This window comes from Aquarana catesbeiana, linkage group LG11 (assembly GCF_042186555.1).
Source record: "Aquarana catesbeiana isolate 2022-GZ linkage group LG11, ASM4218655v1, whole genome shotgun sequence".
NCBI classification, from domain to species: domain Eukaryota; kingdom Metazoa; phylum Chordata; class Amphibia; order Anura; family Ranidae; genus Aquarana; species Aquarana catesbeiana.
The window spans coordinates 41706425-41724439 of record NC_133334.1 but is presented as its reverse complement, the minus strand read 5'-3'; the positions used below and the strand labels follow the sequence as shown (position 1 = coordinate 41724439).

Sequence of the window (18015 nt, the reverse complement as noted above, 5' to 3'; positions counted from 1 at the left end):
ATATAGCACACCCCTGGAACTTCACTCTGTACGCAACACACTCCTGAACTCTGTATGGTACGCACTCCTGAACTCTGCACTCTGTACAAGTGTTCAGTGTAATACTGAACTCTGTACATAACACACTCCTGAACTCTGCATGTGCATAGCGCAATACTGAACCTTGCATTATGTACATAGCGCACTCCTAAACCCTGCATTTTGTATGTAGCACACCCCTGAAATCTGTACTCTGTGTGTAAGGCACCCCTGGAACTGCACTCTGTACATAACACACTCCTGAACTCTGCATGTAACTCACTCCTGAACTCTGCACCCTGTACGTAGTGTAATCCTGAAACCTGCACCATGTACGTTGTGTATCCAGATACAACTGGCCCTTTACTGGCTGGATCACCAGATGAAAATGGTAGAAATAAATCCTAAAAAAAGGGAAACTAATGCAACCATCACATCACAAGAATTGGTAAGCTACAATATAATAAATGTTTGTTTTGGGGTTTAAAACCGCTTTAAAGCATTTTTAAAAGGAATGAAAACATCCGGAAATGTGTATGTACTGAGGAGACATACTGTTTTTTCTTTCCCTGACTTACAGTTCAAAACCATTGCATGACCCTTATTTTACAATATTCTGTGGAAGATATAGTGCTAAAAAAAAAAAAAACTGTAAAAATACATCAATGATAACTCACTGCTCTCTTCTGAATGAAGGGTTGGGCACCTGCCAGACTCTTTGCAATATTCCGACACAGCGTCTGTCGCTCAGCTGAATTCAGGACAGTGAGATAGAATGTTCGAACCTGGGTAAAGAACCATGGCAGAGATGGATTACAGTACACAGGATTAAGTCTAGTCCATAGTCCTATCATTGACACAAATCTTTCTATAAAGAAGAGTACATATTGCTTAGCTAGTAGGAACTTGTGCAAAATAGATGTGTATTTTGCATATATGCACACCTACATTTACCTCTATAATAAGACGTGTTTTTTTTGTTCTCCTGTAGAACATGGGGAGAGCTCAAGATAGTTAGGAGTTTAATTTTCCTTGCTCTAGTAAGGGAATTGATTTTTTTTGGTCAATGGTTTTTATTAAACAGGAATATTTTAATTTAAGAAAACATTTTAATCAGAGATGGGGTCTATTCTGTTCCATACATAATCAGAGGCAGGACCTACTTTTCTCTCCATTATTATTCAGGGGTGGGGCAAATCTCTCAACAGATAGTCATTCTTTACGTAGCTGCATTAAAAATGGACCGGAATTGTGGGTCATAACAAATCTGAATAGGACTTCTTTAATTATACAGTGGAAAAACACATGAATAATTAATTGTAGATTTTTTTTATCTCTTTATTAAATCAGGGTCATGGCTTATTTTGTTCCTTAAATATTCAAAGGACAGAGGTACATTTGTTTAATCAATATTAAGGGCATGATGTATTTTGTCCTATAAACAACAAGTACTGTGACTTATTTTGTATAGCAATTAAGCGGGGTGGATTATTTTCGACCATGACCAATATGACCAATAGGTGACAGAGCACATTTTTTCCTTTGATTAATCAGCGGCAAGGCTTATTTTGTTCATTATTTATTGAGCTGAAAATAAACAATCCCAGAACATAACCAATGATACATACACCACAGTGTAGGAAAAGATGATTAAAGGTACTAGGAAGTCTCTGTACCCCGCACAACCAGTTTTCACGGCAATTGCCGTTTTTATGACTAGGAGTAAAAGAACTGACCAATTAGGGTGGTGGGGGGTTGGGGGGGTTAGAAATAGTAGAAATGGTTTTGTTTTTCAATTACTCAGGGCCATGGTTTATTTTGATAATTATTTATTCAGGAGTGGGGCTCTTTGTCGGATAGTTAAGGCAACGGTATAATTTGTTCATTATTCAGGACAGAGTTTTTTATTCTTAATTATTCAGGGGCAGGAGTCATTTGTTGAATGCTGACCAAGGCAATTTATTTTGGATCATGATTAAATCAGAACATGGTTTATTTTGTACCTTGGTCAGCCAGGAGCAGACATCTCTATATATTTAGGAGCAGGGCCCATTTTGTTCAATGATTAATTAGAAACTGCATTTATTTTGTAATTTAAAATCAGCAGCAGGTGTTTTTTTTTTTTCTTTGCTTTCGGAATAATGGGGTAAAACAAAACAATAAAATTTCGGTTCATGGCTTGAAGATACTAAAGAAACAAACATTTCAACAACAAGGGGGAAGAAAAGTACTGTTTTATCATTGTAGATGTGGTATATATTACCTGGGACACATTATCTTCATTGTCATCGTACCTGGCGACATCCCCAGATAAACGTACAGGGCCTGGTAGAAACTCTCTTGATTCTTCAGGGCCACCAAAGCTGTTTGGGTAGTAGTTTGGTCCGTTTCCTTAAAGAGCAATTTCAGAAAGCAAGTCAATTCGTGATGCGTCTCATATATACACTGAGCAAAATTATAAAACGCAACACTTGTGTTTGCCCCCATTTATCATGAGCTGAATGCAAAGATCTACGACTTTTTCTATGTACACAAAAGGCCTATTTCTCTCAAATAGTGTTCACAAATCTGGCTAAATCTGTGTTAGTGAGCACTTCTCCTTTGCCGAGATAATCCATCCACCTCACAGGTGTAGCATATCAAGATGCTGATTAGACAGCATGATTATTGCACAGGTGTGTCTTAGGCTGGCCACAATAAAAGGCCACTCTAATGCCCGTACGCACGGTCGGACTTTGTTCGGACATTCCGACAACAAAATCCTAGGATTTTTTCCGACGGATGTTGGCTCAAACTTGCCTTGCATACACACGGTCACACAAAGTTGTCGGAAAATCCGATCATTCTGAACGCGGTGACGTAAAACACGTACGTCGGGACTAAAAACGGGGCAGTGGCCAATAGCTTTCATCCCTTTTTTATTTATTCTGAGCATGCGTGGCACTTTGTCTGTCAGATTTGTGTACACACGATCGGAATTTCCGACAATGGATTTTTTTGTCGGAAAATTTTATCTCCTGCTCTCAAACTTCGTGTGTCGGAAAATCCGATGGAAAATGTCCGATGGAGCCCACACACGGTCGGGAATTTACGACAACACTTTCCGATCGGACATTTTCCATCGGAAAATCCGACCGTGTGTACGGGGCACAAAACGTGCAGTTTTATCACACAGCACAATGCCACAGATGTCGCAAGTTTTGAGGGAGCGTGCAATTGGCATGCTGACTGCAGGAATGTTCACTAGAACTGTTGCCCTTGAACTGAATGTTCAGTTCTCTGCTCTAAGCCATCTCCAAAGACGTTTCAGAGAATTTGGCAGTACATGCAACCGGCCTAACAACCGCAGACCACGTGTAACCACACCAGCCCAGGACCTCCACATCCAGCATCTTCACCACCAAGATCATCTGAGACCAGCCACCCGGACTGCTGCTGAAACAATCGGTTTGCATAACCAAAGAATTTCTGCACAAACTGTCAGAAACTGTCTCAGGGAGGCTCTGCATGCTCGTGGTCCTCATCAGGGTCTCGATCTGACTGCAGTTCATGCAACTTGAGGGCCCTAGACTTCAATGTTAACCCTCAGACGTTGCATGAAATTCATACCTGAATGTTATATGTAGCCAGGTCCCGGGGTCCCTAAGGCCTAACGGTGACCTCCAGAGTTAGGGACAGCTGACATCCTTCTGTGTAGAGTGGGTTACAAGGCATGGTGGGTGTAATGCAGGATGAAATGGTGGGTGCCAGACACTTTTTGAATGAGTAGAGATTTATTGTCTCTTGAACAGAACTGTGGGAGAGAGGGTTAGGGCCAGGACACCCTTAAGTAGAGGCAATGAGAATTGGCAGACTCAGAGACTTCTATAGGTAGACAGCTATACAGGTGAAGGCCTCCAGCCGGACACCACTTCTATATAGGTAGGACCGCTGTCTCCTATGGCAATAATCTTGTAGTAGTTACTAACGGTAGTTGTATTCAACTATTGGCAACACAAACAGTTTTCCGCTTACTCCAGTCACTCACTGCGGATCTTTACTCAACTTCACTAGACTTCGGATCCAATAGCCAATGAATCCCCTGAGCTCTTCCACTATTAGCACTCAGCATCTTCCTCAAGCGTCACCCTTGCTTCCCTGCTGGGTCTCTGGCTTGGCACTCACAGATACTCTTTAAGCGTTAGCCCTGCTGACCCACTAGGTCCCTGTCTTGGCACCCACTGATGCTCCGCAAGCGTCACCTCTGCTGTCCCGCTGGGTCCCTGGCTTGGCACGCTGAAGTTTTCCTACTTCTTCACTGTCCCCGGCTGGTGAGAAGACTGCTCTGGTACTGGCTTTAGCTTACTCACAGTGGTCTTCAGTAACAAGGTGGATGGTCCCCTGAACCACTACTTCTGGCTGGACTACAAGCCAGTAGTCCCAACCCTACGCTGCTTCTCCTGCTCCTGGATAGGCCTCAGACAGCCTAGCAGCCAGGTGTCCCCGGGATAGGCCTCAGGCTTCCAGCCTAGCTGCCCAGGGCAGCATAACACACGTCCACCCAGACAGCCGTCCAGGTGGCACAGAACCTCGATCACCTGACTCGACCCAAATAAATAGGCTCTCCCAGCAGGCCAAGGGACCAAAGAAAATCCCTGCCCATTGGCTGAGACACTACATCCATTCATGGCTGAGCTTGCAAAGCCCCTGTCTTATCTAATGCCACTAGCATAGTGCCACCCAGTGACAGAAGAGAAAGGGTGCAACAAGTCCAGATTTAGAGAGGAATAAATTGATCTCCTAACAATTGGCCAAGGCAACCATTACCTGACAACTCAATTTGATAGCAACCCTGCCTAAACATCAGTGTGCTACATATACAATGCAACTTGTGTGCAACAGTTCTCCATTATCATTGGTCAAAGCCAAAGTCGTATCCAAGTTGAACACATCCAAAGTAGCGTCAAAGTTGCACTCCAAAGTCGGTGCAACATTGGAGTCGTACAAGTGTAAATGGAGCCTTTATGTATTGGAAATTAAGTGGGAATTATGTGTAAAGGGTTATTTGAAGGGTTAGGTTTAGTTCTAGGCATTTAAGTTGAGTGTTAAACAATAGTTTAAGTGTAAGGTTGTGGATGATGAGGAGATAATGCTCCCTCCACTACATAGTCCAACTGAAAAAACGAGAGACCAATCTTCCCCAAGCTTCGGATTGTGTAATTTATAACATATATACAATACCTTGATTGTTACCCATCGCCATAAAACCATCTCTTTGATAGTTCGCTACCTTCGCTAGCTTGGGACAATTTACTGGGATCTGTTGGTTGTTAACGCCTAGCCGATACCGATGGGCATCAGGATATGAAGCCATGCGTGCCTAGGGGAAAAATGTCAAATAGTCTGTTAGTACATAAGAATTCAGCATAGACATCTGTGATAAGATGGGCAGGGTGGGCAGGTATATTGATTTTTTTTCTTCAGCCGTTGGTGGCTAAGATGCCTTCCCATATTAAAGATTTGCGTCACATGATTAATCTTTTGTCTAATCACGCTCCCACTACTAATATGTGGATGGTTAAGGCGGACGTAACATCACTTTATACGGTAATACCTCATGACTTGGGTCTCTTTGCCGTGGAGTATTATCTTGGACGAGATTCTGGACTTTTTGACGAACAGATTCATTTTATTATGGAACTTTTAGAATATGAGGCATCACATAACTATTTTTGGTTTGAAAAGCAATTTTATCGCCAAGATCGAGGTGTTGCTAAAGGGGCTAAATACGCCCCCAGTTTAGCCAACCTTTTTAGGTGGGAGGAGAATGTCCACTATGTTTGCCGGAGACCCCAGCTTAGGCTGTGGGCTAGGTACATCGACGACATCCTCCTCCTGTGGGATGGGACCCGAGATGAACTTGATCCTTTTCATGGAACATCTCAATGATAACACCGGGGATATTCATTTAAACTTTGAGGCGAGTCAGTCCAATATCAACTTTTTGGACCTCGATATAGCAATATGTCGTGAGCAACTTACCACTTCAACTTTTTTTAAAAGTACGGATCAAAATTCATACATACCAGTGCAGACGTTACTGGGTGAGCTCCTTGAACGGATGCACACAAAGACATACTCAAAAGTTTACTTCATCCAGTACCCAAAAAGAGCATGAGATAGAACCTTTTATCACATGCTCTAGAGAGGGGGTTGTATATGTGCTCCAGTGCCCTTGCGGGCTTCAATATGTGGGCAGAACCAAGCGACCCCTCTCCGTCAGACTGAATGAACATATCACCAATGTAAAAAAATGGCTTTCTTAAGCATTCAGTCTCTAAACACTACCTTTTGGTACACAATAGAGATCCCTCTAAAATTATCTTCATGGGGATTGATAAATATCGCCCCCAATGGAGAGGTAGCTCCCTGGTTAGGAGTATTTCTAGGTTGGAAATGTCGTGGATCCACAGAATTAAATGTTATACCCCATTCGGTTTGAATGTGGATGTGGACGTAAACGCCTTCATAGATAACTCCTGAGTGTATCATAATCCTTTAGGCTGTTGGATGTTAGTCTTTATTTGATATTGTCAGTAGTAAATATTTCCATTTGATGTGGATATTGTGAGCTTGATGTGGGTCAGTGGGGACTAATCTCCAGTCTGACAATCTTTGATTGTCAGATTTGGGCAAAAAGGTTTTTTTCAATATGGCCCCTTAAATTAACATCTTGTCCCAGATTGACTACTTTTTTTGGACCAATTTTGGGGGTGACATATATTTTGTATTATCTATCTATCTATCTATCTATCTATCTATCTATCTATCTATCTATCTATCTATCTATCTATCTATCTAATTTTATATATTTTCTATTTTTTTTTATTTTAATATTTTATTATTTTTCAATGTATTAGTATTTTTTTGGTACTTTTTGGTATTCCTTTATTCAATTTTTGCTGGTTACCTATACCACTTTGCTTGGGAATGGATGAGGTTGGCTGCCATATATTTGTTTTGAGGCCATTCCACTGGGTTCCCTTTTTTTCAGTGTGGCATATGCGGGGACTGATGGTTGAGCTGACGTATTATTAGGTGTTGTTTAGGTACCGGTTTGGACATAAGGATCCTAATTGGTAAATTTTAATTTAAATATCTCATCCTCTTTTTACTTTATCCTGTGTTTACAGTGATTTTTAAACAGGTTTTAACTTTTTTGCCAGCTTCTAGCATGGCGGACTTGGTTTTTGACAGTCCTCTGTGCTAAATGCTTGATGGTTCTGGGCCTGATTCACATCAAGGCTTGGTTTTGTCTGGCTCTATTAATAACGTGATGAGTCAGTGTGTCGCCCGTGCCCCAGACGACGTCATTTTATGACGAAACGCGCGTCAGGAGGAGCTGACATGCTGACGTCATTGCGTGTATCTGTCTAAGCAGACGGGCGTTCGCTCAGCTGGACGGCTATTCTGCTGTTTTTAACTTTCTTTGCTGTATGTGTAATTTTACTTTACTATTAACTGCCTTATCGGAATTATACTATGGTGAGTTCCTTTTTCATTCTGAGTAACATCTCACCACTCTATAAGGGACCCACCTGACTGGGGTATACTGGCTGCCTGGCTGTTTACAGTATATCCTCATATTGACCATTTGGAGGTACCGTTTCAAATCACTCTTGGAAAAAGGCCCTGGCCGGGTAATGGCCCGCAAGCTTATCCAGCTTGCCTTATGGTAAGCACACATTTTGTGTGGTGTTTACACGTTGTTTGCGGTGGAGGAATCGTCACTGTTTATCCATTTATGCACTCCTGCTTCACGGACTCTGGTTCACAATTATTCCTAATGTGGATGTGTTAATCTACTATCACACCTGTGTTGCAACCTTGACTTTATTTAACCACATTTTGGACTATAATTATTTAGCACTATTATTGCCTGTTATGCCTTTGGTATAACCATACACCATCAATTGATTTATATTTAGTTAAATCGTTTATATTAGTATTTTGCACTTTTGTTCTCTTAAGCGCTGCTACAATTTTTTTCATCTGTGATAAGAACCACCACAAGCCAGCTAAAGCTATTTTGTGTGGTGTAAAGAGAAAAGATCAGCTGGAAATACTGCTTTCCGACAACTGATCACTTAAAGCCCTTTTTTCGTTGGATATGGGGCTCATCCCCCAGATACAAACTGGACCGACTTATGATTAATATGCTGGCAGTTTGAGTCAGAGGGGTTGATTTACTAAAGGCAAATAGACTGTTTACTTTGAAAGGGAAGTTGCACACTGCAAGGTTATTTTTCCCAGAGCTTAGCGAATGTGGTGAAGCACTGTTGACTTCCATTATCCAATCATGTTGAAGCAAAAATGCTGTTTTTTTATTTTGCTTGCACATGATTGGGTATTCTTTTGCAGAGTGAAATTTCACCACATTCATTAGAATCTGGGGGAAAATTCTCTTGCAAAGTAAAACTCCCCCTGCAAAGCGAACAGTCTAATTGCCTTTAGCAAGGCTGTATTCACAGGAGATGACGTTGTGATGTTGTGCGAGTACAGTGTGCCCAAAAAGTAGTGCATGCACTACTTTTTTCCAGAGCAGAGCGAGGCATCGCCTTGCACCAGGTGACGGCCAGCATGACATTTCAATAATGTTTGTTAAAATAAAAAAAAGGGAACAGTGCGATACAGAGCAGGGATTCCCGCCGGACCACACCACACCGCACACCAGCCGCTGAGTTATAAAATGCTGGCTAGTGTGGATGGACCCTAAATCAACATCTGAGCGTGTTGGACTATATCAATAATTAGAATTGTATTCTTTGATCCAGAAAATAAGATTGGAGGTGATATTTTTCTAGAACTAATTCAGAGCGGCGATCACTCTGATGGGCAATGAATGCACTGGCATGGTTACTGGCACACTGTCTCCTGGACTGTATATTATGACATTAGGCATATGTGCTTTTAAGCATGATAAAGGGCCTTTTTTTTTGTCTGACCCTTGTTGGGGGTAAGAAATCTTAGCAATACATTTGAATCCATCTGAGCGGTATCCTTGGTGTCCCATGTCACAAATAGTGAGCTGTGGTCCAAAATAATGTTCTCCTCTACCCTATGGAGTATTGATATAATTGAAGGATCTTGTTAGGATGATGACCCACTTTTACGGTTTTTAATTGATCCATGTTGTAGATTCGGTTCACATGTGCTCCTGAAGAAGCGAATGAATTTTCAAAACGCATTTGGCCTTCATGTGGACCATGTGTAACGACAACAACACTGTATATGAACCCTTCTCTGCTGATTGTACACATGGATATGGTCACATTTGTGTTTTTAACTTTTGTACAATAAAAATGGGATTTTTAATATATGGTTGTGCTTAAGATCACTCTTTAGATATGCCCTTTAAAGTTCTGTTTGGTATATATCTATGATATATAGAATGTGGGCATAATGGTAAAGAACTTCCTCTTTTTATTCTATCTGGGTTTTAAAGGAGATCATAATTTTACTAATTTTTTTGTGCAATAAACTGCCTTAGAGGGGATGGCTTGCAGTTTTTTATTCTTTGTTTTAGCTTTTTCTATTATAATTTTTGATTTGCTTTAATCTTTTCCATGGCAGTCTGCGAGAATGGTAGTTGCCCTTTGGTTTTCATATGTAAGCTTACTGAGGACTCTGGACTGGTAAAGGGTTTGTGGGCCTAAGTTTGGTTTAGTATGACTCTACACAGAACAAGAACCATGTTCAGAATTATGTTTTTTTCTTCTTTAATAATGGATCTTGTAGAGAGAAATCATATACATGGCACAAGTCATCTTTAAGGTTGCTGTTGGGAGCACAGAAATGTAAGCATTGATTTGTAAAGAGGCTGTAGTGGCCAGTGGCATCACCCTCTCTCCCTGGCTGCTGCAATGCCGTACACCAGTAAATCTCAAACTGTGTGCATTTGCAAGCGTTTTGAAACCTTGAACATATAAAAAAATGTAATAGTAAATCAATGTCGCAAAAGTTAAAAAAGTAACATATAGAAAAACGCAATCTGCCAGTCTGTCATTCATTTGTCCCTTTTGTTATGTGAGACTTGTGCGAGATCTCAGGAGAACAAATATTATAATAGGGACCATTCCATTCCAACTTTGATGCTTAGAAATAAAGTTTGTTCATTGTTCAGGGATGGAAAAATACCTAATCAAGTCTGAAACTCTAAAAGAGAAACCTGGTAAATGAAAAGAAAGGAAGCAAGCGAAAGTACAAAGAAGATTACATTGAGTAATCGAGCTTCAATCTGATTTGCTCTCGAAAGCAGGCACATCCTTCACATTAAAATTTAAAATTAAATTCATAAGTATATGTAAAAATAAATAAAGTTCTTCACCACAAAAATTGTTAAATCTTTTCAGGTTTACCGCCGCAAGACAAAAAAGATCTAACAGTCTCTTGAAGGATATCACCACTCTTCAACAATTCCTATAGCAGTTCAGTCTCTGACCATCATTTGTAGCATGCACAAGTTTATGATCGTCTCCTGTTCTATGTCAGGAAAATCAAGCTCTTACCCATACTCGAAGAATTGCAAATGCTTAAAAAATGGTCCATAAAACTGTGCACAAAATCAGGGCTCTGCGTACATTTCACGAGCATGCACATCTGTAATGACTTTGGCACACAGTGGCCCATCTAAAGCACTGCAGGACTCAAGAACGAGTGATTATGCTCTCGTTTTCTGAATTTGTGCCTCTGCTGCCCACCTGTTGCCAACTTTTGCCTGTCTGACCAAGTTTCTGCCCTTCTGTGACATCTGCCATGAGTTCCTGTTCCTCAATTTCTAGTTCATCAAGATACAGTTCTTCTGCTATCCAGGACTTACTACAGGGCCTGTGCCACTATGTCTTGTCCTACCCTGTCACCAATCTCAGGGGACAAACAGGACAGGAGGTGTAAGGAGGAGCCCTCTAATCAGTTCAGCCTCTACCAGGTAAATGTCAACCATCTTTGACAGCTTTCTGTAGGATTACATTTATCATTGAATTTTTATTATGTATGGCACACTTGAGGCCTTCTGCATCAGGCAAGTTGACCAACACTGCTCTACACAAACTAGGGCAACATGGGAGGAAGCCAATGACAGTAGCAATATAGGTCGTTTGGGATTGTGGGAATTTTTTTTTTTTTTAAAAAAGGAACCTACATCAACACATGAACATACAAGAATCCATGCAGGCAGTGGTCCCTGGTGAGATTCAAGCCCAGGACCCACCTTAGCCACCTTGCTTCATAAGAATACAGATCACGTTCCCAACAAGTATGCAGACTTCAAATCGGTGTATAGAGGGGGATCGTAGAAGAGATGCTATTGGATATGACTCATTGAGGAGAATACATCAAAATTGGAGGATCCAGAATCTGGAGCAACTGTGCATGGCAACCAATCCGTTTCTATCTTCAGCTTGTTCAGTGAAGCTTAGAAAATGAGAGATAGAAGCTGATTAGTTGCCATGCACAGCTGCTCCAGACTCTGTTTGCTCCAGTTTTAGTAAATTTTCCCCAGTGTGTTCACAGAAACAGAGCAGTGTAGATAAAGGGTTAATTTCAAGCTACGGGTCCAAAACATTAGAGTGCATCCAGTAGTGAAAAAAAAACAAACAAAACTAAAATGTTTTACTTAATTTACATATATAAAGACATGTATTGATCTGATGCCCAGATTATTTTTAACTCATGGTGACATCATTGATCTATTTGGCTTTAATATGACTGATGTGTCACCGACTATGTAGACTATATAAGTGATATCTTACATGCAGCATCTTGTCAGGACTGGGTTCTATTCCGGGTACCATATTATGTGGGGAAAATGCGATCTGTTCAACTTCAGCAAAGTAATTCTCTGGGTTTTTGTTTAATGTGAACTTGCCCACTGGTATCAATGGGAACTGATCATCGGGCCAAATCTGCAACAAAATGACAAAAAATAAAATGAAAATGATTAAATCCTTCTTAAAAGCAGATCAAGGAAAAAAATATATTTAGCACATATACACGGACACAGGGAGGTTGGGATTCCCTCAGATCTAGAGCAAGTGCATCTCCAGATAGACTGAGTAAACTGGGTGCTAGCCCTGGCTTGCTTCCATAGAGACTGGATAGAAAACGGCTGCACTCCAATACCAGTCCAATACCAGTACACACTCAAGTAATGCAGGTTAACATGTTTCACACAAACATTGTGTTTCCTCATAACCATTTAAGGTAGCACAGTGTTCGTGTAAAACGCGTCAACCTACATTACTCTACTTTGTCCTGGTGTCAGTCTTTTGCACTTTATGGAATAAAACCCTTTTTGGATTGGTATTGGAGTGCACAGACCTTTACCTTTAGTAAATCAACCCCATATTCCCATGTGCTTTGACCTTCCTCTTTGACATGACAACACAGCTCAAAAGCATGTGGTGTCAGCCCTGCCTAGTTTCTGATGGGTTTGAGACCTATGACTACCTTCCTTCAGCTTTGGCCTAATATACATATTGTATATCCTTCTCTATATCCTTTATAGATGTCATTAAGTTACTAGGAATTATGGCCTAGCACTATCTTTAGAATATTTACACAGTATTTTTATTTTCCACTACTGTAGAAGCTTTTAATGTATTTTGTGGTGAATAAAATTTGTTTCTGGATTTTAACCAGCTGAGTAGTCATTTCAGATTTACGTATGGCACTTTGAAGTCCTTTTCTTTCTCTTTTTTTATTTTTTTTATTTCTGATGGATTACAAGAGAGACCGATCCCCCCCCCCCCCCACCTCCGTAACCCCTCCTTGTGTATAGGACGTTATCAGCTCACACAATCTCAGGCAAACTCATAAGGTGGTTTTTTTTGCACTTAAACAGATAACAAAATGCTTTGAAACTGTATATTTAGCAGACCAAAGGGGAGAAAATAAACGAAGTGGCTGATTTATAACAGGGAATGAATATCGCTGTCCATTTTACACCCTATTGTTAAAATGCAAACTACTGTTCAGAGCCCCATGGAGCCCTTCCTGTTTAATGCAGCAGAGAGCTTAGTGAATGGAAGAGAACCAGTCATGTGACTTTGATGGGCCACGTGACTGACTTTTTTTTTCACACTATTTAATAGCGCTTTGCCAGCTTCTGCCAAAAGCTAAGCACATCTTGAAAACACATTGATGTGCTTTACAAATTTGAGGCAGTAGGACCATAGTAAAGGCCCTAAGAAATCTACCACCCGCAAGTTTGACAGACCAACAGAATTCAGTCAATTGTGAAATTGAAACTGGTCAATACAATGATTTTTTTAAAATATTGGATTACAATAGTATTAAAACTGGACAAAAAGGACAGCAATTTAATGAAAAGTGAAAAGTTTTTTTTTATCACATTAAAGCAGGGCAAATTCAGTTTCAGCTCCTTGAATTTATTCAAAGCAACCATTTTATATCTTTGATTGCAACAAAAAAATTGAATGGGAAGTTTAATCACTCTATGAAATTACCACTTGCAGGGCCAGATTTAAGCAGGCCACAGACAGTGCAAATTTCTTTCTTGCAAAAATGAGTTGCAGGAAAGAAATTTGCACAATTCCCCCCCATCAACACAGACAGTGCTGATAGGGGAATCCCAAGACAATGCATTCTCCCGGCAGAGGGGGGTGTGAGATATTCCGGCTGGGAGAAGACAGTGATTATTGCTAATGGCAATTGTGCGGGGGAGAGAATGCGATTGACCCCACCAACCCAAATTAAGCAGAACATAAATAGAAGTCTACTAAAGGCGGTTGATTTGCTGAGGAATTGAAGATGTGCTGATCCTGGTGAGCATCCTTGTTCCACCTGAGCCCGGATTATGGAGACCTTGGGATTGATTTACTAAAAGCAAATGGGCCATTTACTTTGCAAGGGATGCATTTGAAAGATTTGAAGCTCTGTTGATGTTCAAGCAAACAGTTATTTTATTTTCCTTGCACATGATTGGGTGTTGTTTCAAAAGTGGATTTTCACCACATTCATGAAGCTTAGGGAAAATTCCCTTACAAAGTAAACAACCTATTTACTTTTAGTAAATCAACACCAAGGCCTCCATAATCCTTGTTCCACCTGAGCCCAGGTGCTTACCAGGGTCAGCACATCTTAACTTCCTCAGCATACATAAAAGAAAAACCTGCAAGCCAAGGACATGGTTCTGAGTAAACATCATTGACTTTGAGTCCATGCACACATCACCCAAGATCCTTTCACTGACACAGGTCACTGCTAGAGCTTAGCCAAAGAGTACCAACAACAGAAGGTCACAGCAAACACTATTCCTAGGACCAGTCCTCACTAAAAAGGCTTTTCAGCCCCCCTTTGAAATAGAGGTAGGGTTGTTTGGTTATTATATTGATGGCATCTTACCTTGGTGATGTCAAAAGGATTAAAAGGCATATTTTTGGCTTGCTCAAAGGTCATGACCTGGATATACAGAGTCCAAGAAGGGAAGTCTCCTCTGTTGATGGCATCTGCTAGATCTTTAATTGCATAGTCTGGATTTGTTCCAGAAAGAAGTGTTGCTTGTTCACTTGTTAGATATTTTTCACCCTGGTTTGTCTAAAGAAGTCAATCAAAAAAAAAAAAAGCATGTTTCCAAAATGATAGTTAATTATTGGAGATATACCAAAAATAATTCCTTTCCCCCCTTAAAATCAACCTGCCCTCAATCAAAAATCATAAGTGTTAAAAACCCCCCTTGTATATGTTGTTAATCTGGTTCTGCAGAACTCATAGCTTTGGGCACCTAAGGCAGTCGATTACATGACTGTATGCCTTGATCTTATGTTAAGTGGACTGAAGGGGTTGAAAACAGGGCTGAACAATCAGCAACTACCCATGAGATCACATGACCAATGCCTAGACATGGGATCTGATGACCATATCAATGTTTTTTACAGCATAGTTCCTGCAAAGCTTTTTAGATGCACATAAGGGGGCAGGATGATCAAGATGGTTTATTCGGTTATGTCAGATTTGAAGTGAATATTTCCTCCCTTCCCCTCCAGCACAGCTTTCCTCAACCCTTTTAACCCAGGGGAAACCCTAAAATAAATCAGGTCTTGATGAACCCCTGCTAAAACCAATTAATCAGGGGTCAATGGGAAATTACCTCTCCCATCAAATGGGAGGTCAATCAGCCAAAGCTCAAGGAACCTAGCAACCTCTGGAGGAACCCTAGGGTTCTGCGGAAGATTGAGAATGGCTGGCCTAGCGGGATACAGGAGGAATCCAGCTTGACAGACCATGCCACCAAATTGCAGGTAAAAGCACAAAAACTACGGTATTTAAATGATTACATGCTATGGTTTTTAATTCCACAAATATTTTTTTGTATTTGTTTGCAAAGTGCCTCCAAACTTTCCAAAAAAAAAAATTACCTACTTCAGTGAAGCAGGTTTGGAATAGCACTGCTGAATGCTGATCATCAATTTGGAGGTTATTACTGCAGTCACTGACACCATTGAAAGTTGTGGGATAAGTGTTACATTATGCCACTGACCACCACCGTTCAATGGGGGTTAACAGCACAGCCATTGACCTTTGGTGCAGGTATTGGGGTTTAAAAGGGGGTTAACAACATTGCCACTGTCCACCAAGGGTGTTTGAAATAGCAATGACACTGATCATCAATATGGGGGTTATTACTGCAGCCACTGACACTGATGCTGGGATTAATATTGTGGTGCCTGACACCAATGCTGGGGGTTATTATTGCGGTCAGTAACACAGGGGCGGACTGACCATTTGGCACTGCCTGAGGCCACTAGGCCCCCCCCCCATCAGGGTTGCCAGCCTCAGAAAAAGGGGGGACAGTTTATAAAAATCCTGTGTTTTTTTACATCTGTCCCTGAAATGTCCCTTACCGATATCCCTTTGATGTAAAAAATCCTGAGGCTATAGCTCCGCCTCTCCACTGCCTCCTCAGCCAATGTACCCGCTCCCTTCTCCAGCGGGTACATTGTGTGTGTGTGGGGGGGGGGGGTCAGGCTGCAGCCTGCTAGAAGGTAAGCTGACTTGGCTGAGGTCAATCGGGAAGCGGGTCTGATACCCGATTGGCTGAAACGACAGGTGATCCTATTGGATGCCTAGGAGGAGACGCACGCCAGGAAGCGAGGAGGAGGAGAAGAAGAAGACACAGCCTGCTGTCCGCCGATGTCCCGATCCCCGCTGCTGCCCGATGTGCCCACCACCTAGATAGGTTAAGTGCCAGTTGACCGGCAGACAGTGGGGGGGGGTTGTTTGCCGCCCCCCCAAACAAAACCACCAGCCGCCACTGGTTAGATGCATTTTCTGTGTGAGGAGAATTACACTGCTCCTGGAGGAAGGATGTTCTAAACTTCTCCCCCAATTTCTAATACACTTTCCTACTCATTACCTGCTCAACAGTACACAGGCAAGCAAGTCACAGCATGCCAGGAGATGGGGGCGGCAGTAGCAGCAGCAGTGTGAAAAGCAAGTCCTTGAAAGCATGGGGTCAGGGGTGGGGGTCAAGTACAGGATTGAGGGGGGCCCTGTCAGGTAGGCTGTACAGGGCCCCATGATTTCTAAGAGCGGCCCTGACTATGCCGCAGGTCATCATCTCCCTGGTAGGGGTCCCAGTGCAGTATTTTGCCCAGGGGCCCATGATGCTGTTAAGGTGGCACTGCCAATGAGAGGCTCCTGGTGTCTTTATTGGGTCGCCAGCTCCAAGTCTCCTACCACTCTGCATGTAACCAAGCTTGGTGCCCCTCCGCATGGGTATGCCCACATTCAAGTTGCGTCAAAAAGATGGCTGCCATCTGTAAGCCTTGGGGCCCCATAATCTCCTATTGCCCGGGGGCCCCACGAGTTGTCAGTCCGCCCTTGCAGTGACACCAATGCTGGAGGCTATTATTGTCTCAGACACCAATGCTGTGGTTTTTATTGTGTCCACCGACACCAATGCTAGGAGTTACTAAAACTGTCACCGACCAATGACCAGTTTTATTTTACTCACTTTCTTTTCAGTGTGTAAAAAATACAGCAGGACTGAAAATTTCAAATATTGAGATGTTACAGCCCATTAATTTTACATGAGCTACCTTAATTAATGCCATGTACTTCAACGCATGAAAAAAGAACTGTAAGCATTGTATTCTACACAATTCCTCTGGCAGTTGTGGCTGCAATCTTTATGGTCTACCTGACCTTGGCTTAGTATCAAGAGATCCTTGAATTTTCCACTTCTTAATAAGTTATTGAACATTACTTACTGGCAAATGCAAAGGCTTTGGATCTCTTTTTATATCCTTTTCCATCTTTATAAAGTTCCATTACCTTGTTATCCAGATCTTTTGACTGTTCCTTTCTACTCCCTATAGCTCAGTATCTTGACTGTTCAGTGCATCCACGTGAGATCTAACAAACCCATTGACTATTTATACACAGACACTAACTGCAATTTAAAAAGCCACAGATGTGACAAATTAACCCTTAATTACAATTTTAATGTGTGTGTCACCTTGTGTGTCTGTACCAAGGTCAAACATTCCAGGGTATGCAAACTTTTGATCAGGGCCATTTGGTCGATTTCTTTGATGATTTTAAATGGAGCTAAACAACTATGTGATAATAAATGGCTTGCTATGATAACTATCCTTAACCGCTTGCCGACCGCCTCACGCAGATATACTGCGGCAGAATGGCACGTACAGGCAAACTAACGTACCTGTACGTTGCCCTTTAAGAGGCGGCCTGCGGGGGCGCGGCAAGCTCCGTGAGTCGGGTCGCGGGTTACCCGCGATCGTCTCATGGAGAGGAAGAACGGGGAGATGCTAATGTAAACAAGCATCTCCCTGTTCTGCCTAGTGACACTGTCACTGATCTCTGATCCCTGTGATCGGGAGCGGAAATCAGTGATGTGCCACACGGAGCCACGCCCCCCACAGTTAGAATCACTCCCCAGGACACACTTAACCCCTACACTGCCACCTAGTGGTT

At 41.8% G+C, this 18015-nt stretch overlaps 1 protein-coding gene across 2 annotated transcripts in view; it reads right to left on the bottom strand.

The window, feature by feature from the left end:
* The window catches only part of CAT (catalase), an 81036-nt gene that overhangs the window by 16650 nt on the left and 46371 nt on the right, over window positions 1-18015 (bottom strand). For both annotated transcript variants that reach the window (XM_073604213.1, XM_073604212.1), the window contains 5 exons: window positions 14422-14613; window positions 11808-11960; window positions 5239-5377; window positions 2282-2409; window positions 696-803 (listed from right to left, as the gene is read on the bottom strand). In XM_073604213.1, the coding sequence (XP_073460314.1) occupies window positions 696-803; window positions 2282-2409; window positions 5239-5377; window positions 11808-11960; window positions 14422-14613 (720 nt within the window). The remainder of the gene's footprint in view (window positions 1-695; window positions 804-2281; window positions 2410-5238; window positions 5378-11807; window positions 11961-14421; window positions 14614-18015) is intronic.